We start from the raw sequence: 26,501 nt of genomic DNA, 5'->3' as shown, positions 1-26,501 counted from the left end.
AAACAAGTTGACTAACACACAATTTACATCACATATTGTGACGTTTACTCTCAAAACATTCACTTATATTTACATCAGCAGACAGATTTTATCTGCCTCTAAATTAAGCTTTTTAAACTCAAAGTTTTGCACCATTTGCTTAAATAAAACCAACTGGGCGACAGAAAGAGAGATGGAGAATGATTGATGCGCAGACAGGATGTGAGCGGGGGAGGGGAAGTGGGCCACAGTTTACAGTACATGTGGGCTCATGTACGCGGGATGAGCTTTAAAAGGCAATGTCACATGATTGACAGTAACGGGGTCTGAAGGACAGCTTCCAACAGAGTCTCCCCCCCCTCATCCTCACCCTCCCTCACCCTCCCTCAGGGCTTTCCGTCAGATCACATCATGATCCGACGAGAGTTCACGGTGTCATGTCATCGTTTACATGACACGGAGAACATTTCACTAGTTTGTTTGTCTTATCTAAACAAATATTGGTATCAGTTTACAGAGTTTTTGACAGTTTGGTCACATGCAACGCCCTCCAGTCAGGACAGCATGAGCTCTAAATCGGTGCCAATTATTCTAAACTTGCACACATGGTTTTTCATCAGTAATGACTCATGTTCTGAATAATGCAATGTAGGATTTTATATCAACTTTGCTCATAGTTTGGTGTCTCACAGAGGTTAGATACTGCACCACTTTACATTTTTCTTATAAATATACTGACTCAGCGGGGTAAAATAATACAGACTCCAGGAGACAAAACGGAGATGACCATCAGCTTCTGTAAATCCAACTCCCCGGTTGCCCCCCCCCCCCCCCCCCCCCCCCCCCCCCCCCCCCCCGAGCTGAGAGAGCACGCCTGCATCCCTTCTGTCCGGGGGGAAATGAAGATCCGCTCTGTGCACCGAGTGCGTTGCAAATCATGTTTATTGTTGAGCTTTCTGTCATTAAACCTTCATAGAGAAGCAAATAAAGGCTTCAACGAGAGAATTAATATCTCCCCTGCTTTCACCTCTTCTAAATCATGTGCGTGATTTGGAGCGCCGCGCTGACTCAGCACCTCGCCGTTTGAGAATGAGCCATTTGGCTTTTATAAAATAGTGTGCCCTGTGATTTATTCAACAAATGAGAGTTAAAGCGTTAAATTGAGTCCTCCACAAACGTGCAGAAGTGTTTGATTCCCTAAAGATCAGAAATCTTATATGACTGAAATACTGAGTAAAAAGATTGTTTTGTAATTATTATTGCGATGACTTGAGCCTTGAGGGTCAGTTTGGTGTCTTGAGATTCAAAGTATTATACAGCTAATGATGCATATATCACAAAAGTCAATTACTGTTGCCAAAACTGTAATGTAGAAGGGAATAAAGTTATAGCTTTACGAGAGAATTAAAGAAATCTCTAATAACCATGTTGTCTATCTTAAAGAGTAAGAAATAATCTATATGTATGCAGTCTGCGACATATGTCATGAACAGGCAGTAACCTGCCTGGAAAGCAAGTTAGACAAGAAATGACACATTATTTGTGATTAAAGGAAGCTTTATAAGCTCAGTTAAAACACAGAGACTAATGTTTCACTGCCTTTATGATTCAGGTCCACCTTTCTGTTCATTTAATACAACTAGAGAAGGAAAGTACACACACACACACACATTACATTACATGTCATTTTTTTTTTTTTTTTTTTTTTTTTTCACACACACACACACACACACACACACAAACACAAACACACAGCTCTTTTGTTGTCTGACCTTGACAATTAATTTGATGCCTTGAAAAACTGCTTTCCCAGCGTGTCTGAAGTGCGCCTCTCAATGTGGAGGGAGATTGGGAGAGAGGGAGCGCTCTTAAAGTGGGCGAGGACGGAGTAACGCTGCTATTGACTCTCGCCCACTCTGCACACAGAGTCTTTAGAGACAACCTCTCGCAGGCTGAAGGACAGCCACACAGAGGAACAGTTCACTGGAACACATTTTTGAACCGCGCATGTACAAGTACATGCAACTGTGATGCACCTCCGCCATGCAGTAAAGGCTGTTTGCATGATAGAGGCGCTAAGAGAGAAGCTGGAGGACGGAAGTGTTTATCGTAAAGATAACGGCTCAAGATTCAATGTTTATCAAGTGGATACAATTGAATTTTTTTAGAAGGCGTCCAGTTGCTGATGTTTATTTTTCATTTATAAACGTTGGGAGTATTCAGATCCATTACTTCAGTAAATGCAATACTGGGGGGCAAACACTTACCCACTCCACTTATACGTGCTGCAGGGCGGAGTTTTTTATGGGATTATTGCAGAAAATAAGCTCCGAGGAAAAAAACAAACCTTTATGACACTGACAAGTTTTATTCAGCAAGATCATTTTCATAAATGAAACGGCCACTTTTATGGTTTTTGAAGCGTAAATCCAATTGGCTGGAGTAAAAAGCTAATGTTATGCCATGAAACAACCCCCAGTTACCCAGCGGGTTTGAGTACACAAGGCTGTGATGCCATTGTGACGTCTCATTTAACCGCTTGCTAGCAGCAGCCTATTTTTAAGACCGGTGGCGTTTACGGATGTATTTTATATCACAGGAACAAATGATAACCATATAATCTCTTGTGTGTTCAGGCATCTGACCAAAACCCATTTTTGGGGTTTTAGGACTCATTCCTGCACCACTCTATTAGCGTCTGTGTGAGGTTATTTGAGAGCAAAAGGAAAATACTCAAGAAACGCACAGTGTACAGTCCTTACATGCTACCCAAGTTTGTGTGCTTTGTTACTTTCCAACACTGATGAAAACTCCCTTACCGGCTCGGTCCTTTCCCCCCTAAAAAATGGTCTCCTGTGACATTGGTCCGACGCGGTTGGAGTCCAGATGTCTGTGTATTCGGGCCATATTCTCCATATGCCCACTGACCTTATGAACACAGACTGTCCCCGTCACTGCAACAGCTGGGGCAGCGCGGGCCTCCTCCATCTTTACATCACACTGGACTAACTCACCACACTGACGGGACCATTACAGCACAGCACTCATCTTTTGGCTATGATGTCGTCATAATGTGAAATAATAATCATCTGCTTGTTCGCAGATAAAAATGGCTCTGTTTCTTCAAGTAAGTTATACGCTTTCAAAGAATTGTTCAAGAACAATGTGGAAACAGACAACACCCATCAGCACCTACCTACCCCCCCTGTTTCAAACAGCCACTGGAGTAATTTCAAATTAGACTCACCTGAGAGATCAAAGTCATCCTTTTCTAATTAGGTTGCAAGAAGCTCTCAAAAGTGAAGATGACCCAATTTCTACACACGTTTTAATTAGCTCTACTGTACTCAGTTATAGCCGTATAGAATGTGTCTTAACATTGTGAGTGAAATGCACACGGCATTGCTGTTTCAGAGATATTCGGTGCTAGAAAGAGCTGAACACATTTCCTCTGTAGGTCTTTGAACATCCTACGTTTTCTCTTTTTTTTTTTTTTTTTAAATGTGCGACCACATTCAAGTAGGTCACACAGAAGCTTCTTCGCCAAGGAGAATTTCAAAGTTGACATGGAGAGAAAAAAAAAGCACACGGCGCTAATCGATACAGAACCGGTCCTTCATGTGTATTTGTGTATTGATCGCCGTGGTCTCTCTCACGCTTTGCTGCCCCTCAGGTGTTTCAAGGCCTGAGGGGTTTTACTCTGACACACTGACTTTCAAACAGTGGCAGGCACAGTACACACACACACACACACACACACACACACACACACACCTCATTCCTTTTGAAAACATGCATGATGTCTTCCGGCTTTGAATGGTGGATGTTATTCTTACACGTTATGGAATAACATGTGTGTGTGTGTGTGTGTGAGTGACAGCACTGCCTCCCTGCTGACAAGTTCAATTCAATTCAGTTTATTTTGTATAGCTCAAAATCACAAATTACACATTTTACAGGGCTTTACAATCTGTTCACATACGACATCCCTGTCCCAGGACCTCACAAGTATACAAGGCATACGTTGCTTTTTCAGAAGTAAATGGGAATTAGAGCTTCTTACAACATTACATTACATTACATGTCATTTAGCTGACGCTTTTATCCAAAGCGACTTACAATAAGTGCATTAAACCATGAGTCCAAACTCAGAACAACAAGAATCAAGCAAGTAAAATTTCTTCAATAACGTTAAACTACAGAGTACTATCCGTAAGTGCCATTTAAGTGCTACCACCAATGAGGAGCCAGCACAGCAAACAGTCGTGACTTTGTTGAGTGTTTAGCTCGAAGTGAAGGAGCTACAAGCCGATTGGCAGAAGCCGAGCGAAGTGAACGGGCTGGGGTGTACGGTTTGACCATGTCCTGGATGTAGACTGGACCCGATCTGTTCGCAGCATGGTACGCAAGTACCAATGTTTTGAAGCGGATGCGGGCGGCCACCGGTAACCAGTGAAGGTCGCGGAGGAGCGGAGTAGTGTGGGTAAAATTTCGGGAGGTTGAAGACCAGTCGAGCAGCTGCATTCTGGATGAGCTGTAGAGGTCGAATGGCATTAGCAGGTAGACCTGCCAGGAGGGAGTTGCAATAGTCCAGCCGTGAGATGATCAGAGCCTGGACCAGGACCTGTGCCGCCTTCTGAGTGAGAAGAGGTCGTATTCTCCTGATGTTGTACAGCATGTACCTACAGGAGCGTGTTGTTGCGGCAATGTTGGCAGTCAGGGAGAGTTGACTCTGATGACCAAGAGCCTAGAATACAGAATATCACCTTGATTTACTTTTTCCTTACTTGTAGCCTGGGGGGGAAACAAATTTGGATAACTTTTTTTTTTTAATGGAGCTAAATGGTGCTGATGTTGGCTCTTTAAAGGAACATCACTATGCACTATAAATGTACAACTTAGCAAGGGAAATATTAGTGACAAATACCTGCAGCTCCGCGGTATTTTAAGCCCAAAAAGATGTCCATACATACTGTGTAAAACCCTTTAAATTCGAGTCTCTTACTCTTTACTTTCCACAATCGGTCTTTCTTGTCTCAAGGTCTAAAAGTCCTTCTTTAATGCCTCTCGTTCTCCGCTTCCACAAATCCCTCTCATGGCTCAACTGGTTTTAAGCAGTGAAATCAATAAGACGTCCCAGCTTTCACTGGGCTTCAGAGCGGCTTTTAAAAGACATTTTTGAAAGACAGCCAACCAAGGATGGTCTTATCATGTCACTTTTGAACCCATTCCATCTGAACTATAGATAAAGTTGGCAACATGCAGGAAAGTCATGTCTGAAGAAAGTAAATCCATTGAGCCGCCAACCTAGAAGCATGTAGGCTTCTATTCCAGTTACTTGCCACACACCAACACATAAATAAATAATTTCTTTCTCCTCCTCACTGGAAGCCCAGTCAAGATGATCCAGACAGGCACTCTGACAGCAGATATAACACTTCCATTAGGTGAAGACAGGGACACAGAAAGGGCTGCCAGAGGTAATAGGTTTGTAATCTGTGTGTGTGTGTGTGTGTGTGTGTGTGTGTCTGTGTGGGTGTGTGTGTCGATGAGGAGATGAATCCTCAAACTGAGGAGAATGATCCGTCATTGTCACATTCAGCCACTGCCTCTTGTCTTGGAAGAAATTGATGAAAATCTGCCCTCAGGACTCAAAGCCTTTCATCAAGATGATGACATGATTCTTGTTGATGAATAATTCTTCCAAAATATGAAACTGGACTTGATTAGTAAAGGGAAACGCCGCTTTAAAAGTGATCGAAAGTTGTAAATATGACTGGCGAAAAAAAACTATATGGATGCCAAAGTAACCAAAGTATCTTCACTGACTTGTGAAATCACAAGTTACTATGTGCTGCATTGTGACATCAAAAGAAGAAAATGGTGTCAGAAAACTAAGAATATTTGCCAAGTTTCATTAGTGCTGATGAAACCAAATGTTTCCCTCCAGACGCAGTGGCATTAGTTTAGGCGGAGCAGCAAAGTCACGCTTGCATAAGCTGATTAACATTCATGTTTCACAATCGCTCCTTCTAGCTGTGTGGCTGCCAGCCAGTAATGCCGGTGTACACGGCGAGACCATATATCACATTTCTCATTATTACTCTGCTGATACGCTCAGGCCAACGGGGACGCAGCGGCCTCTACAAACCCATTTTTTGGTATTGTTGATTCATTTAAGATTTATTGTTCATTTACTTTAGTTACGTCCTCACTGCAGAATTTCTTTGCTGCTTGATCGGAAGCTTTTCATTAGAATCGAAAGGCCGGAATATTCTCCAACCAAAACTAGTTTTAAGATGTGAAGTTCGTTGAATCTGTTTCAGACGATGCTCTGGCGATTTGACAAGCAGGTTGAAGCATACTGACTCCTAACTGTATCACCGTTTGCTAGAGCTGGTCAGAGACCTCTGACTAGAATTTCTTTTTAAAAACTTGACTTTGACCCCCTTTTACTCTGAAAAGCATTTCGTATCCAGGTTGTCTCTAGATATGATTTAACGTGATTCAATTCACGTCTAGTATCAATACGTCTCTCCGATGTCTACATTGAGATCCGATCTCTCTGTCCAAAGTTCAAACAAACCAAATATCACTCCCTTCCTCATTTGCGTGGGTCAAAAACAGAAAGATGGCCGCCATCTGTCAATCACTAGAGGCTGATGCGGATAGCTGCTCGATCGCTGGTTTGGAACGCGAGCGATTTTGTATCGACGCCTACGTGGTTGTTGTTTGTGGATTGAAAATGCAATTGCATTTAAATTCATTGTTCAATGTGGTCACAATGCATCCCTGGATTAGTGGGTTGGATCAGCGCGTTTTGGATGCATTTACACCTTCAACACTCATGTGGTCAAGCATGCATTTTAATGCGAGGGTGTAAAGGTGGTATTTATTTATTTGATTTGTTAAGCTGCACACCTGTCGTCACAATTACAATATTCCTTCAGACACGTGAAGGCAGCACCGGATAACATCCTGGGTGTTGTCATCCCCCCCAAAAGAATATGTCAAAAGCATGTATTACAAAGATTATGAGCATGTCCGGTGTTGACACGGAGGACAGTACAGCTCAATAGCTAATGCGGCTGGGACGAAAGCAGCAGGCATTAGAGCGTCGGAAAATTCAATATCAATTAATGAGGGATTCAAAGCTCGGCTTGACACAGCAGTTAGTGTTTCCTCCTTGAACAGCAAGAGAGAAGTACTCCAGCTCAGCCCCAAGGGAAGCCGAGGATTAGCTGAACAGTCAATACATGAGTCTCTCTCTCTCTCTCTCTCCCTCTCTCTCTCTCTCATGTGTGTTTATCTACAGTACAGCTCTGCTCATCCAACTCAAGCGGGTCAATCCTTCACAGGGGTGTTGCAAGGCAGAGAAATTAAATGGCTCCCCTGCTGTTCTTTGGAATGAAACAATTAGTTACTCTGAAAAATAAAAAGGCTGAAACAGCTAACTGGTGATTGGGTTTCATCTCAGTGGGAGAGTCAGTGCAGACTGGTAAATGGCTTTTTAAATTTTTTTTAAAGGGACCGATGAAAAGATTCTCACATTAGCTTCAGGGTTTATATAAACAACGCAGATTTGACGTAATCGCCTGATTGTTACTCGTGGTGACGTAAGCAGACACACGTTCTCGCCACAGGGAAACCTGCTCAGGTAAATGTGGTCTTGTGGAGGCCTTTCGATGTCCTGAATACCCCGAATACTACAGCTCTGTTGCCCCAATTTCAAAGAATTACAGCTTCTTTTTTTGTCAATAAAAGATTGATGTCAGGAACACCACAACTGATCGGTATTTTGTCAACTCATATAATCACAGCATTTCCAAATGGAGAGATTAAACCTACATTTCCTTAGAAAAGAGAATTTAGCCATGAACTGACCTAATTGGTTCAGTATTCGTCTGCACCACCACTTTAGGACTTCATTGGCCAGCAGATTAAAAACAACCTGCGAATTTTACTCGGATTAAAGTCGTGTGTTCTTGGTCGGCGTTGGCTGAGCTCCAGAGGGGATCAAGAACTGGTGATCAATTCATGCTTTGACCTTTGACCCGGGAGACAACTGCTCGGGCTCCCACATGAGAACTCTGCTCCGCTATTATGATGAGGGATGGGGTTTAGGAGCGCTGGCTACTGTTACAGATCACTGCATCATGTTACTGTTTCCCAAACTCACAAATGAAGAGCTGCTGGTTTACTGTGACCGTATTAATGTCGAGAATCGCGATCAAGTAGATGAGCGTTAAGAGGTTACGAACCATATATGGAACAATATTGCACTACATGAAATCCAATCCATATTTTTCCAACATTTCCATTCTTGCACAGCGCATATACAATGAAACTGGTGGCCGATAAAAAATCTCTGAATTCATAGTTATTTGGAAGATTTGAGACGTAAACAAAAGGCTTCTCTCTCATAGTCGCAACCAGAACGAGCTTCAATGCAGTTTAGAAACACATACCTTTAATGCATTAATGCAGTACCAATGCATTGGAGCACACAAACACACGTTTGTATTCATTATTTGGAAAGGCTAAAAAAGACTATACTCCAAACTCTTTATTAACTATTTATTCAGTAACAATCTAGAGTCCAATGTACACCACTTCCGCAAAGTCTGCTATAATTGGACAATGCTGTCCAAGGGAGGGGGGACTTGACCCTGTGACCAGCCTGTCTAGAGTGCTACAAGTGACACCCATCATTTCCTTTTCCTTCCAGATGCGTCCAAGACGGACGTCCCAGAGGACTTCGACATCGACATGGAAAACCCGGAGACCGAGAAGGCGGCCGTCGCCATTCAGTCCCAGTTTAGGAAGTTCCAGAAGAAGAAGCGCGTTGAGAAGTCCTAGTGAGCGCCGCGACGCTCTGCCACTGTGTGCACAGATGGCCGGTGGACGAGGCGGCACGGTGACGATGGTGTGACATTTGCATGTAAACAAATTCATACCTGTCGGAACTCCAAGGGGTTGTGATGGGGTTCAGGGAGGGAGGGGGGAGAGAATGCAATAGCCTGTTTATCATATAACATGTCTGTGAATTTTCATTATCCTATTATTATTATAATTATTATAATTTATTATTTGACTGCTGTATCAATAAATGAGTAACAGAAACAGATAGAAAGAATACTTGATTTCTGTCCCGTCCCGTGTATCATGAAGTCTCGCTAGTGTTTGTGTTAGAATATGTTTTTGTACTTATCCCAGCCTCAATAGTTATAACATCTCTCTCTGTAAGGCTTAGGACTACGCTTCCCAGAAACACCCGTATACCCTATGTGTGTTTAGATGTTGGATTGAAGGTGTTTTTTCTAGGAAACTTAGCCCGGAGCTTTCCATTCTGAACAGAAGATTTCACCCAGAGGCATTTTTATTACCCGCATGGTACTGTCAAGGTGTGTATCAGTGTACATTGAATAAATAAAAAATGTGTGGAACTGGTGTAGAGTCTATGTAAATTCAACGATTTGACAAACACCTCGAGCCACATATCAAAAGTGTCTGCTGCAGTATGTCTGATATATTGCATTGACATACACTCTGCAGGGATAGCTGTGGGACTTGTATTTTGATGACAAACTATGAATAGCAACCTCTCCACAATGAGCTGGGCGCCATCTATTCCCTTCTCAGCTTGATGACCTTCTCCATGTAGAGCCAGGCGAACAGATTGACTGATTCCCACTGGTCTCAGCTCAGTGGGAATCAGATCCAACCAGCAACAAACACCTGCATAAATACTGTATATTTTTAGTTCAGGATTATAGATTATAGGGATACATTATTTGATATCGAAGATGGGTTAAAAAAATGAACCCAAATAAATTGAGTGAACATTGGCATTTGATTCTCGTCTTAGTTGCCCAGCTTCTGCTCCGTACTTTTTTTGACTTTCCTTCTGTTCACTGTAATTAACTGCACGGCCATGATTTTGGCCACGAGGCAGCTGTCACAAACAAGCCTGACTCCTTTCAAAGTTTATCGCCGAACAGCAGACAGCTCCCGTCATTATACAGCAGACTCCGTGCTCCGGCACATTACGTGGTCTCCCTCGTTAAGGCTGCATGAGTAAAAATGAGAAAGCACACAAACACGGCCTGAAATACGATATGTGCTACAGCCTGAAGGTATAGTTCTGAATTTCAAAGGAACAGCATGGTATGATATATCTTATGTCACATGGAAACACAGCTTTTTCGAGTTTATTTTTTTGGAGATATTGATCTAAATTTTATGAACCATTTTGAAAAGTACATTTGCTTGAGGCGTGGCTTTATGGATGGAAATGTTCGTTTGTCGGCCCACTACTTTGGTCCAAATTGAAATTTGGACCAACTAAATTCATCGACATCTTCTAGATTGATTGGCAGAAAGTATTGCACAGGCATGAATCCCAGAGGATGAAGCCTAATGACAACAGTGAGTCTGACCTTTCCTTTTGTGCCTCCATGAGGCTGACATTTGAGTAAAATGTCTTGACAACGATGGGATGTATTGCCATTATATTTGGTTAAGGACAGTCACAGTCCACCCCGGTTGACAGACACCGTCAAGATGCGGGTGTAAGGTCCCACAAGGAAATCCTTGAAACCTCCGGGCAGACTGCATGGACCCCGGGTGTTTAGAAGTGTAAACATATTTAAGGTTCTTTATAGAAATTGCCACTTATTAAGTAAGTATCACCCTTACTGGAGTCCAATGTCGGGAACTTTTGCATTTGGAGAAACAAGAGAGGCTTCGCTCCAGTTGCAAAGCTTTGGGACATTTATGGGGAACATTTTTCATTTTAGCACCATAATCTGGTCCAAATGTCCATTTGGCCAATTCATTGGTTTATGATACCTATAAAACTAATGCCATTCCCACCGTTTAGTGCCATTAATGAGTTCGCGATTTTTTAACTTCCGGTTTCTTCATCTCAAATAAGGTATGTGGTTAAAACAAGCTTCAGAGAATTCAAAGTTTTGTCATACGAGATAGAAAATAATAACTCTGGCGCTTGCACAAGCTTAGAAAATGATAAAAGTGGTGTTAATTTCTGAAGATTATCTTGCTGAGCAAAACCTATTAGTATCATAATCCTGTGTTTGCCACAGAGTTTATTTTCTGCCATAATCCCAAATTATTACAAAAAGACAATGAAAAAATTCCATTGGCTTTTTTGTTGAGAGAACCAGTTCAACGCTAACTTCCAAGGTTGGCCTTCAAAAAAATATAACATCCACGCAGAAATAATAAGGGGGTCCTATGCATTACAAGTTTAACTGTAGTGGGAGCTTTTTCATAACAAAGAGTGAAGTCACGTGTTTATACAGGATACAGGATGAGAACGCTGAACCAATAGAAAACTATAACCTTTGTAAAGAAAAAGTGCTTTTACACTTTAGAAAAACAGGTATTTAAACTGTCAAAGGTTAAGAAAAGTGCCACTGATTTCCTCATAATCAGGATCATGACACTGCACCAGGGTGGGTTACTGAACTGTATTACATCAAGGTCAGTGATGGCCTTTGCACCCCAGGGAATTGATCCTCACAGCAGATCAGCTTTGTAAGCCTCGGAGGATTAAACTGCCATGACAAGTTCACTCGATTCCTTGATATCCACAGCCAGATGGTTTCCAGTGCAAACCAGTCAAATAAAGTTCAGGTATAACATTTTTATATAGTCTAAATGTCCATAAAACACACAAATACATTTGCAGCAACAATATTGCTCAACGCTTATGTCAAATCAATACTGGGCAGGTTTGTTGCCATAGTCTTCCTTCATTAAACAGGCAGCACTGTGACCTTTTTGAATTCCAGTGAAGGTCATTGTCTCATGGAAATAAAGACTCACTGCTATCGCTTGTTTGTTTGCCTGTTTGTTTTATTTTCCACCCGGAGGACTACTAAAAGGGATCCTGCCAAGTCATCCAAAGGCCCACAGAGAACGACAGTCCTCCCGAGGTTCTGCTAGTCTCTTCCTTGTGTTTGTGTTTGTGAGTGTGGTAATAGAATTACGGTCATAATATTAACATAATGGAGATTTTCTTCTGATCTTTTACAACGAAGTCTCTTCTCACCTCTCCTCTGTGCAGCTCCCTGCTGATGTACAGAGGCCTATTTGGAAGTTGACATGAACCCTGGGTCACCACCTCTGGGTGCTCCGGGTGTCCCTGTAGTATGACTGCAAGGTGCACTCGTCTCACCCTAAACATTATAGATACATCACCAGACAAAGTTAAACTATTTTAAAGTCAACAAAGGCTCCTTACCTTGTGCTTTAGAGAAAACAGAACAACACACTCATTCATTCTTACCACCTGATTAAATACAGCAGGGATGTACTGGAGACCATTTTGGAACCCTTCTGGGGATAATGATATGTTGATAAATTCCCCAAAACTGTATCATGATGAAAATTCCCACATGCACTGAGAATGAGATTGTAAAATGCATTGGATGCCATCTGTTCTGCGTATAGAAGAAAATTAATTCCGCAGAAAGCAGAACAAATCTTCAGGAGGTGGAGGGAGGATGGGCTGAGTCAGTAGAGGCAACATATGATGTGAAGGCAGTGTCGGTATATAGTCCATCAATGATCTGTGTGCTTCACTACTGTGTCGAAGGCAAAGGAGATATTACTGTGTCCTGTTTCCTGTCTCCTTACAGCTACAGAAATCAATTTCACACTACCAAATTATTGATAATACCTTATTATCTGTGAAACTGACATTTTCACGATTGGTTCACACACCACTGATGACATCCACTCGCGCATGCCTTTGAACATATTTCCTTGACAATAGAAAACAAATCTGCTCTTATTGCATTTATGCGTATTTATGGAAACCACCCATCTCGTGCATTCTTCCTGTTTTTTTAAAATTAGTTTTTCACTGCACAACTATGGTCCCTGCAGATGGGGAGATGGATGATTCTGCTGGGTTTGATTCATTTAATCCACATTGAGCCATTAGTGGCCTGTCACATTAACAGTAACATGAATTTGATCTAATCAGCGTGTGTGTGTGTGTGTGTGTGTGTGTGTGTGTGTGTGTGTGTGCCTGCAAGCATGGTCTGAGGAATCGCACTGTCAAAAAATAACAGCCTCCTGTGCGTTTACCAGGACTGATGCTCCCACTAAGACTCTCACTTTATCATAAAAGCTTTCAAAAACTATTTGAGTTTATCGGCGCCTACAAGCAAATCAGCAAATCTCTCTCCCCTCTTTGTTAGCTAGATGAAATATTTTGATTTCTTTGCATAATTTGCATAATAATAAGGAAATGGAGTATTGAAGGATTAAATCAAAATTCTCACAGTGCAGAAAAAAAAAAGCAAAAATGTTGCCGTCCCCCCCAGAAGCTGATTAAAACTTCAGATCTGTTGTCAGAAACACCGCTAGGAGCCTCAGGAGTGGGTTCTGATGTTCTCACGTGAAGTACATCTTCTTGGCTCACGAAGCTTTTCTTATTGTAAGATTTCAGCCGGGGGTCTTAAAGCCTGCAAGTTGCCCCCAGAAATAGATCCCTATATGCAGTTAGCTAATCCAAAAGCTCAAACATTTATGTCTTTACTTTCGGTTCTACTCTGAGACAAAATTTTATGAAATTAATTCTATGAAATTAATGATGTAAAAATGAATTATGTAAAAATATGTATATTTACAAAGTTGGCGGGGAGCATAAAGCCAAAATGGCCAGAATAGTTTGAGATTAGATTGGTTTGAAAATACTGGAATTGTCCTCCGACTGACTGCAAACAGTTAAGTGCGAAGTCTGAACTTGTGATAAGGAGTCATGTCTGTGGTGGTTTTGTGCTGCGGTTTCCAATTATTTCTTTCAAATAAGTGAACTGGCAGCAGCCTGAATCTTGAGTAGCTCTTTTGAGAGTAGAGAGCTACAGTACAATGGAGAACAGTTATTCATATCTGTGCTGCCATTAGAACCAAAGTAGTTATGGAAAACACCATCTTATACTCAGAAAGAACAGAAAACGAGCAGCTGTGGTAAACAGTACATTTTGCCATCATAAAGTTTTAATGTATAGCAAAAACACTGTTGGTAAAATATGACAATGTGTAGTCCCATTAGCTTTTGATGCCTTCGTCATAATAATACCACATGATTCTCACCATATTGCATTATAAAACATGACGAATATATACTGTATTTATATATTGTGCATGCTGAATCATGTCTCCGTAGACGACATCACTCTTGACATGCTCTGTAGTGCTACTGGCGTTTTACATTTTGCGGTATGGTGATACACAGTTCAAAAAAGCACAGTTCAAAAAGAGTATATATTTTCTACGAATAAACTCAAATCACTGTATTTAGAAGGGTTGCTAGACTAGAATGACCTAGATGAACATATTGAACCTAGTGTGTGTGTAACATATTGTCTTAGCTCGGTAATGAGCGACAATACATCTGAAAATGGATCATGGCATTTTCGCCTCTGGGCAAAGCGAACGTTGGAAAGCATCTGATGAGCGGTGACCCGTGGCTGTAAGCGTAGATACAGGGCGGTTCTGCAGCAGCTCCAGCACGTCATGAGCAATGAAAGGTCTCCGAGCCTGCAGGAAGGGCAGATGACGGCGATGAAGTCATTGGTTTCTCCTCCTTTGTGGCTCACCAGGATGTCGTGTCAGATGGAAAATTGTGATCAGACGAACTTCTAACTTCCTGTCACATTCTGTGGCCATTAACATTCATGCTGCAGGATGATAATTGATACCTGGCATTGAGCAAACCAATCACCGCAAAAAAAAAAGAAAGGTTAAAAATTTTATGACTATGTTTGTATTGAAACTAAGAGACCCGATGTGAACCAGTGTCTGAACAAGTAAAAGATCAATGCTGTTCAAAATAATACATTTTTTTGCCTCTCTTTCTATCCCTACACTTAAACCTATTTTTAAGCTATGAACTAAATCATATGACTTTACTTTGATGAAACGCAATAATGCGTTTCATAGCTGAAAATAGCTCAAAAACTCATCTGCTCTTTTAAATCGGTCCTAATCTTGCTACGCCGATTCTGAGATTTCAGTGACCGGTTGGGACTAATCCATGTCATAAAATAAAAGAATGAACGCCCTCTAATAATTCCCCCTCCTCGTGTTTCCCCACAGCATCTATCGACTCTTTCAGTGACCGCTGTGCAACGTTAGCATTACAATGATAGCGCAGCTCATTCACAGGCCGGCTAGTTAGTTTACCAATCCCACCCCTTTATCATACTGATTCTACACTAGTGAGGGGATGTGAGGGTTTTGATTGTAGTCATTTCTGGGAGGATTTATCTTCTATATATATATTTCATGTGATCATAAAGCTGCGTTATCGTACTCAAGACACTGACCTGAGCAGATGAGGAGGCGAGTAGTTGGCTTACAAGCAGATGATCGCTGAGCAACACGCTTTACTTGCAATCCACCATTGTTGAATGATGAAATATGATGCAATACTCAGAAAGATATATTTAATTTGCAAGTGTTTAAGTCCCACTGAAAAATCCCCTTTTCGGAGATACCAGCTACATAGGTTACTCTCTAAGCCCCTCCGTTGACAGCTTGAGGTCAAATCAGATCAGATATGTGAGCAGTTGGTGGAAGCTTATCTAAAGCACATTACGGTACCAGGGGTGAACACAGCGGCTCGAGCCAGATTCAAACCCCCGTGCTGATTGTATTAGTGCCCCGGTACACACACAGCTTTATTAAAGATCAAACGCAAACTCCTTATTACGTAAGACGCCACAATAGGTTATCCTTCTGTGAGTTCAACAGTCTCTTGGACCAATTATCTATGACCAATTACAAGTATGATTAACAGCCCCTATGGGCATCGACCTCTTTTAATAAGACTCTCCATCTTTTAAATATGGTCAATAACACAAGACACATAGGGACCACACATGTCCATGCACATCTGTCCTGACATCAATATTGTCCAAATATTTAACATGTAATCTAATATGTAATGTCTTTTATTGTAATTACTTCAGTTGGATGATGAAAAGTGACTTTTTTAATTACTTAGATTGTGCACATTATATTTACAGAATGTAATTTAAATGACATGGTTTACTAAACCAATCTTAAAATGATCAAGTGATGCTTAAAAACCCTTGTATCCACTTTCACTCTGAATTATAAGCCCATCCTTTAATAACCCAACTAATGAGCACAAATGTATCCGTTTACAAACTGTGATTGTCTGTAAATCTATCTTTCCATAATTAAGAAATGCAATAGACAGCAGAGAAGGGTAAACATAGCTTAACTGACATGGTGTGGGAAGCTTTAATAAAAACAATAATGAATGTTGCTATCACACCAGTTGCACACTCTCCTTGTTAATGACTTTGTTTCCTTGACCATCAATCTCAAATGAAAGTTCTGCAACAGCAAATACATGCTATATGTACTGGAAACTACGCATTAGCCATAAATCAACACCCTTAATCCATGGGGGAAATAAGTGTGGTATATCTGCTGTGAACACGTCCGTTTGCCCGATCTGACAAAAGCAACCTCATGGGAAATAATTTTCTTTTCAGAAATCAACGTGTGCTCCTCGAGTCCTTCACTAAGGACAAGGACAGACGGGCAAAATGGATCAATAGAGCAATCTGAGACAGAGAGAGACGGGAGATGGAGGTCAAAACAGGGAAGAGAAGGAAAATAATGATTAGGGGAGTGTTGTGTGAACACAGGGGGAAAGTCCTTCCGTTTCATGCTCTCTAAATTATCCCCATGTCTCCTGCCAACTCTTCAGGCACCTCATTACGAAACCCAGTTGGGAGGACGCTGGTTTATTCTTATCCTGCTTCTGCACACTGACATGGCACGTCACGCTATGGTTTCCTCGGTGGACAGTTAAAAGAAACGGATTCCCAGGGGAGCTCGACAGGGTACATGGAAACTCATTTAAAAGATGGAGATTACGATTTGGTTTTTAGAAATGTATCCTCATATTAGAAGCTGTTGCCCACAGCATATGTTACAGTTGAGAGTAATGGAATAAATGGTTGAAATAGATATAAAGAGTTGGATCGCTAGGTTAGAAATGTTGGGGAACATGCCAAATAGATAACTAAATGGTGAAATGTATCGTTAAAATGATTTGATATGTGATTGAATAGTTACCTAAAAGTAATTGAAATAAGTATCTAATGTTTTGAATACATGAATATATCTAAGTAGTGGACAAACAGCTGAAACAACTATTACGGTGGATAACTGGTCGAAATAGATGGACGAACCATAAACTAAGTAGCAAAAAACAAACTCCATTTTTAACTCCGTTAATTTATTAAGAGGTTTTGCCTCTTGTCAGGCCACAGTTGTAAATAAGAATGTGTTCTTAATCTGTTTCGCCTGGCTAAATAAAGGTTAAATAAAAAAATAAAATAAATAAAAGGTGAAAAAAGCTTTAGTTGATCAATGTATAGACGGGAAAAAAACATTTACGCAGTCCTGAAAAACAACAGAAGAAACTATATTTATTACCATATCATGAGCACTGGCTTTACATAATAGGCTCTTCCATGCATTTGGTAGTCGCAACTGTGATCATCTCTTCAGAGTAAAAGATAAATAGAAAAAAAAAGACAGAATTAACTTTTAGACTGAAACAAAGCCAAAGAAAACCAACCAGACCTAAACAAACACCAACCAACCAGTTTACAAAGCTCACATGTCCTCGTGCAAACAGAACACGATTATATTTACCGCACCTTCAGTGACTGCTTCACCATCATCCCACGATGACCACAGTCTTCATCACTCTGTAGGATTCAATCTTACCGAGGGCGGCTTGTGGGGCAGACGCTGCCATCTTGCATCCAGGTAACACAAACGTAGAAGAAAGATCCCCTTATTTGATCAGGTAAGCCTGGGGTCAGAGAAATGGTTATTCTTTTGACATTTCAAGCTGTAACTTAGTGCAAGTTCACTCTTGATCAAACCGACCTAAACATTAACAATTCACTTGTGAGAAAGAACACCATTTGGTATTTAGGCTAATCAACAGTGTTATGACATCAACCTTCACTATCACTTCTCATTTTGAATATGATAGGTGGCGCCGATGATGGGGCACTTGAGTTAATCTGACAGAGCGGTGGGTTGGCCAGCAGAAAGCAATAATAGGGTTGGGGACCAATCTACAATCTTATTAGATTTGAAAACTCCTCTTTCCATTTTTCTTATCTCAGCGTTTCCCTCTCTGGCTGCTGAGCGCCGGTGGGAGGTGTGATAATGGCCTGCAGCCAGGAGGCGAGGAGTCACACACTCACACTCAGTCCTGCCTCTTCCTAACGTACGAAGGCAACTGCACAGTCATAAAGTCTTCTCAGCGTGGATGCGGGACATCTATCTTCATTATACTACCTCACAACAGTGAGCGGAGTGCACAGATAGATATATATATAAAAAAAGAACCTGCAATCATTGTAATTCGCTCACAATACATTTTATCTGTGTGTGTGTGTGTGTGTGACTGTTTTCTCGGAATGGTTGATAGCCACTGCATGGAGTTTCCTTGGTGCATCAGCAGGCTCAGTGTTCAGATGGGCAGCAGATGTTTTTTGTTGCATGGCAACAACAAAGTGAGGCTAGAAGAAATACTTAATTCTACATCGGTGGCATTGATTTCCTAAAAGGTTATTGCAGCGCTTTTTTATCCATATGCATATAGGATAGGATATTACTTTATTCATCCGCAGGGGGACATTTAGTGGAGTAGCAGCAAATATTATATATATACAAAACAATAAAATAAAATAAAATAGCAGTGACATTTAAGAATTTAAATGATAAAGGAAATGAAAATGTAAAAAATAAAATAAAAATGCATACCTAAAATGCAAAACATGCCATCTTGGCTCTGCTGTCTCATCCCGGGTGCTGTGGGGATCGGTGTGACAGGGTAAACCTGATATAGGTTCCCGTGTCAGTGCAGGCATGAATAATTCACTGTGCTCATGGTGGTGTGCTCGTGCAATGGCCGACACACACCGGAACAGACCGCCAGGTTGCCCTTGATGTCTCTCAGGTTGATAGAAATAGTTTTGGTCCTCTCTTTCCATTCCAAAAGTCCTCAAGCTCAATTTAGTGACGGCACAGCGCCATCTGTTGATAGCTGCGTCCATAAAACCTGTTTTTATGCCTTTTTAAGGTGATATGTATATGTTTGAGACATGCGGCTGTTCTTGACCTTCATGCGCTTCTTTCCGGTGTGTGGACGCAGCCGTCTTTCACCATCTTCCCAATTAATTTGTGCATGAAAACAACTTCTACACCTGGATGGAGTAATCCTGCTCGGTGAATAGGACGGGCTTGTGATGCTTGAGCTCAGTTCGTGTACTATGTTGATAAAATGTAAGTATTTCCTTTTCTCTCTTACGATCGATCACATCAAGCTAAGTTATCTTAAAAGCTTATTGCGGAATCCATTTTTAAGCCAAGTCTGATTTTATAAATGAAAATGATTGTTAAAAATGTATTATTTAACATTACAAACTAAATTATCAGGAGGAAATGTACAGAATAGTATCAGTCAAAAATGGTAGAGAAATCCTGACTTTCAGTCTGCCAATCACCAAAACACTGAACGCTTCACTTCCCACAATGCAACTCTTTGATTAGACCCATCCAGGCCCACAGTATGTAACTGAAGCTTTCTGCTGTAAATGTGCAGAGTAGATAACCCTGATGACATCATGACTTGGAAATTGACATAAATCAACCTTTAACTTTCTATATTCCAGCAAGATATTTGCCATCTAATAAGGTCACAAAAAGTGTGACACGTGTGATGCGTAATCACTGACTGTTTCTTTATACTACGTTTAGTTGTGGAATATCGGGTTTGAAATGTTTCGGACCACCACAGTTGCCCTTTAAGTCTCATGTCTTGTGGCTACTAGCTCCCATATGTGAAATGGACCTTAGTCACATGACCTTAGTTTAGTTATTCCTCAAATCAATCTGTAGAAGCTGGTGTTATACTTGCAGATACAAAACGCATTAAGTAAGTTGGTGAAATAGGTGAAAAGAGGGAGAAACGCAGTGAGTTTAACATAAATAAAGATAAATCAGTGCTGAGGGGAAAAGAGATGCCTTTTGACTCAAACAAAAAGGTCTAATCCTCAAAATTAATCAGTAGAAGTAACGACACAAATCTGAGGGATCACGACGTGATTAACGGGTCGGAATTCATTTCGGTGAAATGCTGCATTGTTTTGCAGCAGAAAGGGAGAATCATACCCTTTTGATTTGTCCATTCATATTTGGGTAAACCGGTGCAGTAAAATTGATAAATAAACTTGAATTATTTTGTCTATCTCTCCAACTGTTTTAAGGTAGCATTGTTCTAAAGTGACAGGATAGCAGTGCAATTATTCTCCTGTCTGCCGCCCAACTACTTTGAACATACGGAAGAGAATCTTACGCTACAGTTTAACCTCGGCTTCATATATTCATATATGAGAAGCATTACTCACACAGTAGAAACGCCTCATTAAACCTGTGACAATTAGGACACAAGCCAAAATATGCTGGGAGCCGCTGATTTGTTACATCAAAATTAGGTACTTCACCAAAGGGAATTTGATATTGACCACATGACAGTTTTTAGAATTATTCCTGGTGACAAATTAAACTCCCTTAAACTCTTAATTATGAGTCTTAGATTTTTGAGGATGGTCCATTTCCAGTCTTACCTACTGGAACTCTATTTTTCTGGGAAATGACAGATCTCAATGGAAATAATGTGGGTTTTAGAGAGTGGGACACCTGGGAGCAGAAGGACAGGAGGGAAGACGAGAGGAACGGGGATCGATGTTCGGCTCGACCAGCATGAATAAAAGTCAGATGTGTGCAAACATGACTAAGGACTTTATTAACCAAATCATTTCCCCCATAATATCCACAAATAAAAGTGATCTCTTTATATATATTCACATTGTATAATTTCATAGTGTGACAAAAATTCTCTTTTTTTTGGATATCCAGCCATTCCTATTAATTGTCATTTGATCAGTCGCCATGCAGTCGTCAGAAAGGTTGAAAAACATTACGGTTGGTCAGCATTGGCGGTCGTGTCCGGCGTCACTCCTCTTCTCTTCTATTGGCTCCATGTAGTGCTAAAAACCCCCTCAGTTACCCAATCACAGATTTCATCACACTGCGACAATAAAATAAAAATAAATTAAGAAAGCAATGTTCTCCTGCAGAGTGCTCCAGAGTCCTCCTCCCTTTCCCTTCTTGTTTTGTTTTTTTTTTAAATTTTTTTTTTACATTTTCTGTTTTTCTATAATAATAATAGTAATAATAATAATGACTATAATTGTCCTTAATATAAATTCAATAGTATTTTTTTCTCTTTCTCAAATTTTAAATAAATCATTTTGGCAATCCTCATATGTTTTCACTTTAGAATAAAAGAATACTCAAGTAGAAAATAAAAACTGTGAGAGAAAATTCATCAGAAGAGGAGCGAAGGTGTGAGAGAATGAAAAGTGTGAAAGCAACAGAGGAGAGCGGGAGAGGAAAGAAAGAAAAGAGTGAAAGAAAGAAAGACAGACTCAAAGAAAAGCATCCACTTCAGACGCATGTCGGAAACGTCTCTATGTACAACAATTTCTGTTGTGGTAAACTGTCCATCTCGGCCTGTCGTCTGTCTCTTGTCCTCCTCCTGCAGCGGGTCTGAAGCAGTCCGGTGTGCGTCCCAGTGTTATACCAGAGTGTAGGACTTGGCATAGGGGTTGTTGCTCTGTTTCAGGTGTCCTCTGGAGTCCAGCAGGGACTCCTGGGAAGTGCTGAGCTTGGCAGCCTGTGCTTGAGCTAGGTCTCCCGAGGAGGGAGCCTCTGCCCGGACCTCACCCCGGGCCTCTCCCCTCTCCCGGACATCCCTGTGGGGTAGGGTGGAGGCAGTTCCTGGCTGCCACTGCTGCACCTCCCTGGGCGACGGCACTTCCATGGGGGTGGGTTCCATGGGAGGAGGCCTCTTCAGGGTACGGCTCCTCTGCGGTTCCAAGCAGGTCTGGCCCATGGCTCCTCCTCCACCTCCTCCCACTCCTCTTGTCTCCCCTGTAGCACCAGCACCACCAGCACCAACTCCACTTGCTCCTCCTCCACCTCCACTGCTGCTGCTGCCACTGCTGCTGCTGACCCCTCCACCTCGGGCTGCCAGTGGCACGCCACGATTCAACAGGAAGTCCATACGAAGGTAAGGCGGCAAGTGGACCAGCTCTCCTCCTGGGAGAAGGAGACAATCAGGTGACCATTAAGGTTCAGTGCAGTTACAGTTACTCTCTATGCACAGTGATATTTTGTTGTGTTGTTGGACAGTAATGAAAATACTTAACAACAGCGTTGATTGATTTCTTTGGCCACTCGGGGGCAACAATGATGTCACCTTATTAAGCTAGAATGAATGTCTTTGATTGGTCACTACAGATAATTTTAATGGGGAACATTTTGGGAAACAGTTGCTTATTTACACATCCAGACCGTAAAATGTAAGAACGCATCCTTTTAGCTCTGTTTTTGGTCTCCACCAACTCATACCCCCTATTTCACCAGCTCGTCACTAACTGTATCTGTCTGCTGTTCGGCGCTGGGCTAACAGTTTAATCTGTTTAGCTGAAAACTTTAAAGAGTGGTGGCAGACAAACAAGAAAGTCCAGTGGGTCTTAAAACCAAAACAATAAGCTGAAACACATGTCAAATGTACAGGCACATGATCAATTGTTCACACTGTATGCAAATATTGATTAGTGCAGCTTTAATCTATTCATGTGAAAAATTAAATTAAAATCATGTGTGTCGTTTTTCTCTTTCCCCTCTGTTAATCTCACATTAATCGTTTTTTTAAACTCAAAGATTTGGTCCATTTGTGTAAGTATTTTTAAAAAAACAAAGAAGGACTTCATATTATCAAACAGTGTTGTTGTTTGCAAAATTGGTCTGCTTGGTTCCATGGTTATATTCACCAGAGAGTCTCGCCCCCACAGACTCTGTGGGATCCCCACTGTGTACAGTGTGAGTTTCTCCACAGACTCCATTTGTATTAGTCCTTCGTCTCTGTTTAAATTAACTGCATAGAGAGTTGAAAATCCATATTTAACTCACAGTCACACTGTTACATTTGCTCACCTCGGGCCCTTCTGCGATTATGATTCACATAACTATTATTTTAATGTAATACCAATGTTCCACCGAGTGTGAATCTATTTGATTTAATAGTTGCTATCAGGAAAAATGTGCAGAACATAATAAAATAGGGAGCTGAGCATAACAATGTTACAAGTTATCTTTGCGATTATTGTATAGGGACTAATGCAAGGATTAAGTTAGTTCCTAATGTGAAGAAGCTGAATGATGGATTGTGTCTATATATCCTATATAAATTCCTGCTTGCATTTGGGTGTATAAAACACCTTTTTCTGCAAGTTTAGTTGAATTGTAGGAGTAGGACTGGAGTCTCATTAGGAAACAGAAGAACTTGTAAACGCCCGTAGCACCATAAACCAGGTCAGATTTCATACACAAACTGAGTGATAAAGCCCGATTATAAGCCATCTCTTCAATCTTTAAGTAATTGTTTGAAGCGTTAGATAAGAGGTAGAGATAGAGAGGGAGAGACACTTTAAATTTGGTTTCGGTGAGTTCATGGTACCTCTTCTGCTATTGTATCTCTTTTGCTTTCGCTGATTGGATTACATATTTAACAGAACAAATTAGTGCCTCCCAAAAGGGTGTTGGGTTGCCAGATCTGAGCTGAGGATCTGTCTGCATTGTTTCGTGGCTGCGGAAGCGTTCATCTTCCCGTTCGTCTGTCAGAGGACCAGAGATCAACAAAGCGCTTACAGACGTACCGTTCATCGCTAAAAACACTTTTCAACACGCGCAGCTGTCTCTCCCACACGTGCCGACAGGCTCACGTGGACATAGAATAGGCTCAAGTATGTACGCGCACGCACCCACGCACGTCTGCACATTCCCTCCAACAAGTGACCTTGGAGAATGGCTTTCTGGGTTCATCGGGAGAATTAATAATTCACTGTGTTTTATAATAAGCCCAATTAGTGCCAGCAAAGATGACGAATGGCCCGGATTGCTAATTGAATTAAAGTGTTTCTGCGGGAGCTCATTAGAAATGTAGTTTAAAAAAATCATCAGGCAGTAAATTGCAGATTGTACATGTAATGGGACAATATGTGGAGCCAAACAGCAATTTTTCTCCACGCTGTTACTCTGTGATGCCTGTTGCATCTTCAGCTAAATCAGGACTGTTGTGACACGTGATGTTTCAATATTCCCCGATTTTGTTTGTGTGTGTGCGTCATTCAGACTACACACACACAACATATTTACAGGCCTATCATAAGAAGCCTGTAGCCCTGTAATCACCTGCACAGCTGTGCACGTTTATGAGCAAAGTGCCGAGGAACAAGCTGTTATGGGACACAGGCCCCATGGATTTACTCTTATGAGGCTCTGAAGAGGAATAAATAAACTGTTACTCTCATAATAGCAAGTTTGCCAGGTGGTCATGTGGAGGTGAGATGAGAGAAAGCCGAACGAGAAAGAGCTTTTGACCGTGCCGATGGAAGGTGAGGTCGATCCAGGTCAGTCAGATGTAACAGAGACGGCGGCGAGGTTGAAGCTGGGTCATTCACCAGCTGTCAATCAAACTGCTCCGCACTGGGTCTGAGTTGCAATAGATTAATACTGTATTACACTTTACTTAGAATCGACAAGTTACTTCTACTATAGATTATGGAGGTGACAAGTGATTAAATTACATAAATGAGGTAAAAAACAAAAGTAGATGGACTCGACTTACTCCTACTTTTGTGTGCTTTTGGTCTGGGACTGTTTGCATGGTTTGGGCCTCTTTGTTCCAATTGAGGTCATCTTAAAGCTGCACTCAATAGTTCTACATGACTGTTGGGTCAAATATATGTAATGTTTCCTTCTATCATATCAATGCCCACTGTTTTGAAATGGAGTGTTGAATAATCACTAATGGGCATAACATGTGTGTTTCCACGGTTTCTACATACTGGTTATTTAGTCTTACCATGGCAAGATTTGTTAACAATAAATAAACATTCAACCTTTTCATATGCAGAATAAAATTATAAGATAAATAAGATGAACAATTGGTCAGAACAGCTTCTTTTTTTTTTTACAAAGGCTTAACTCTCTTAAGAGAACCTGTGATTAAAATATTACGAGTAAATCCAGCTGGCCCTTCCAGTATCTGGGTACTTATGAATTGTCAGAGTTGCTGCAGGCCTCTCGGAAAACCACGATCCAATTATTTTACAGTTCATTGACCGTAGAGTCAGATGAAATACATAACAATTGACACAGCTAAAAAAAGCTGAAATCCCTAATAGTCTTCACATATATACTCCACATTTGTGCCGGACTCACTTGCAACAGAATAAATATGCCTTCAACTTTCCTGCTTAAGCCAAACTTTTCTATACGAGTGCATTTAATGCTTTTTTTGCGCAATGTCAAAAAAACTGTAGAGGCAACGCAGCTTGATTCTTTTGCCTATAATGTATCCCCAAAGTAACGGACACCAGAGTACCAGAGCACACTTGCCTAAGTGTCTGGTATTACACTGAACTCCACTGTGGCACCTAAGTGGTGTTTTGTACCGAGTGACAATAGCGTCAGAAACGGTTGACAGATGGCCTTCAGTTGCCCTCTCTCTTCCCAGTCAACTTGTGACATGAGTCTGATGTCCCGTGAACAAACATTCAAAAACAGAATGAGGCCTGAAACTTAAGAAGCAGATCTGATGGCCTCAACCCTTGTCTGATCAAAGACACACACACACACACACACACACACACACACACACACACACAGATCTATATGTCTGGTCCTCGGACGGGACACCTCCAACAACGCTAATTATCAGGGACCCCAGACACACTGCGCGACATGACAGCCGTTGAGATGACGAATGGTCTGTGTACACGTGTCTGTGTCTCTGAATGTCTGTGCTTCTGTGTGCGGTCTGCAGCTCTTCTTGTAATGGATCTGCAGGGCTACCCGGAGGAGCAGAGGGTCACGTAAGGTGAGACTATAAGCGGAGAGCAGTTCAGCAGGTTTCCTCAAACTGCAGATGTAATGGAAGATTTTTGAGACAGAGCCTTCGTGTACTTTAAAATAAATAACACCATTTACTGGCAACAACAGTTTTCTGTTTTCTTAGAATAAAAAGGTTTGCCCGGGGTGCTTTTGGAAGAACTCAATCTCATAATTCTTGCTCATGATGTGTGACGTGCTTGCTAACTGTGATAAGACTCTAAAAGTTGGAGAACAACAAGGAGCTACACCCACAGAAGACCTAGAAAAAAGCTGGAACACTTCCACTCAGATTATTGTCTAATGTGTAAAGCTTTAAAGTGACTATACTCTATGTAACAGCAGTCTAGAGATTGAACACTGATTAAATATATGAATATGCATTGAAATAAAAG

The 26,501-nt window shown here is 41.3% G+C and overlaps 2 protein-coding genes across 5 annotated transcripts in view; one reads left to right on the top strand and one right to left on the bottom strand.

The window, feature by feature from the left end:
* LOC117741711 (calmodulin regulator protein PCP4-like) overlaps positions 1 to 8,838 on the top strand; it is a 29,668-nt gene extending 20,830 nt beyond the window's left edge. Inside the window, exon 3 of the mRNA XM_034548919.1 lies at positions 8,708 to 8,838. Within this exon, the coding sequence (XP_034404810.1) occupies positions 8,708 to 8,838 (131 nt within the window). The remainder of the gene's footprint in view (positions 1 to 8,707) is intronic.
* A 12,886-nt stretch (positions 8,839 to 21,724) lies between these two features.
* Positions 21,725 to 26,501, bottom strand: part of dscamb (Down syndrome cell adhesion molecule b) — an 88,894-nt gene continuing 84,117 nt past the window's right edge. The window contains exons 32-34 of one of the 4 annotated variants that reach the window (XM_034548391.1): positions 22,171 to 22,245; positions 21,881 to 22,050; positions 21,725 to 21,823 (exon numbers count right to left, since the gene is read on the bottom strand). In XM_034548391.1, the coding sequence (XP_034404282.1) occupies positions 21,725 to 21,823; positions 21,881 to 22,050; positions 22,171 to 22,245 (344 nt within the window). Of the gene's footprint in view, positions 22,249 to 26,501 lie in introns of all 4 variants that reach the window. The other 3 variants (XM_034548390.1, XM_034548392.1, XM_034548389.1) reach the window with 3 other exon arrangements.

Source organism: Cyclopterus lumpus, chromosome 13, assembly GCF_009769545.1.
Source record: "Cyclopterus lumpus isolate fCycLum1 chromosome 13, fCycLum1.pri, whole genome shotgun sequence".
NCBI classification, from domain to species: Eukaryota; Metazoa; Chordata; class Actinopteri; order Perciformes; family Cyclopteridae; genus Cyclopterus; species Cyclopterus lumpus.
Note: the sequence above shows the minus strand (reverse complement) of the source record. Positions and strands in the feature narration are given on the sequence as shown.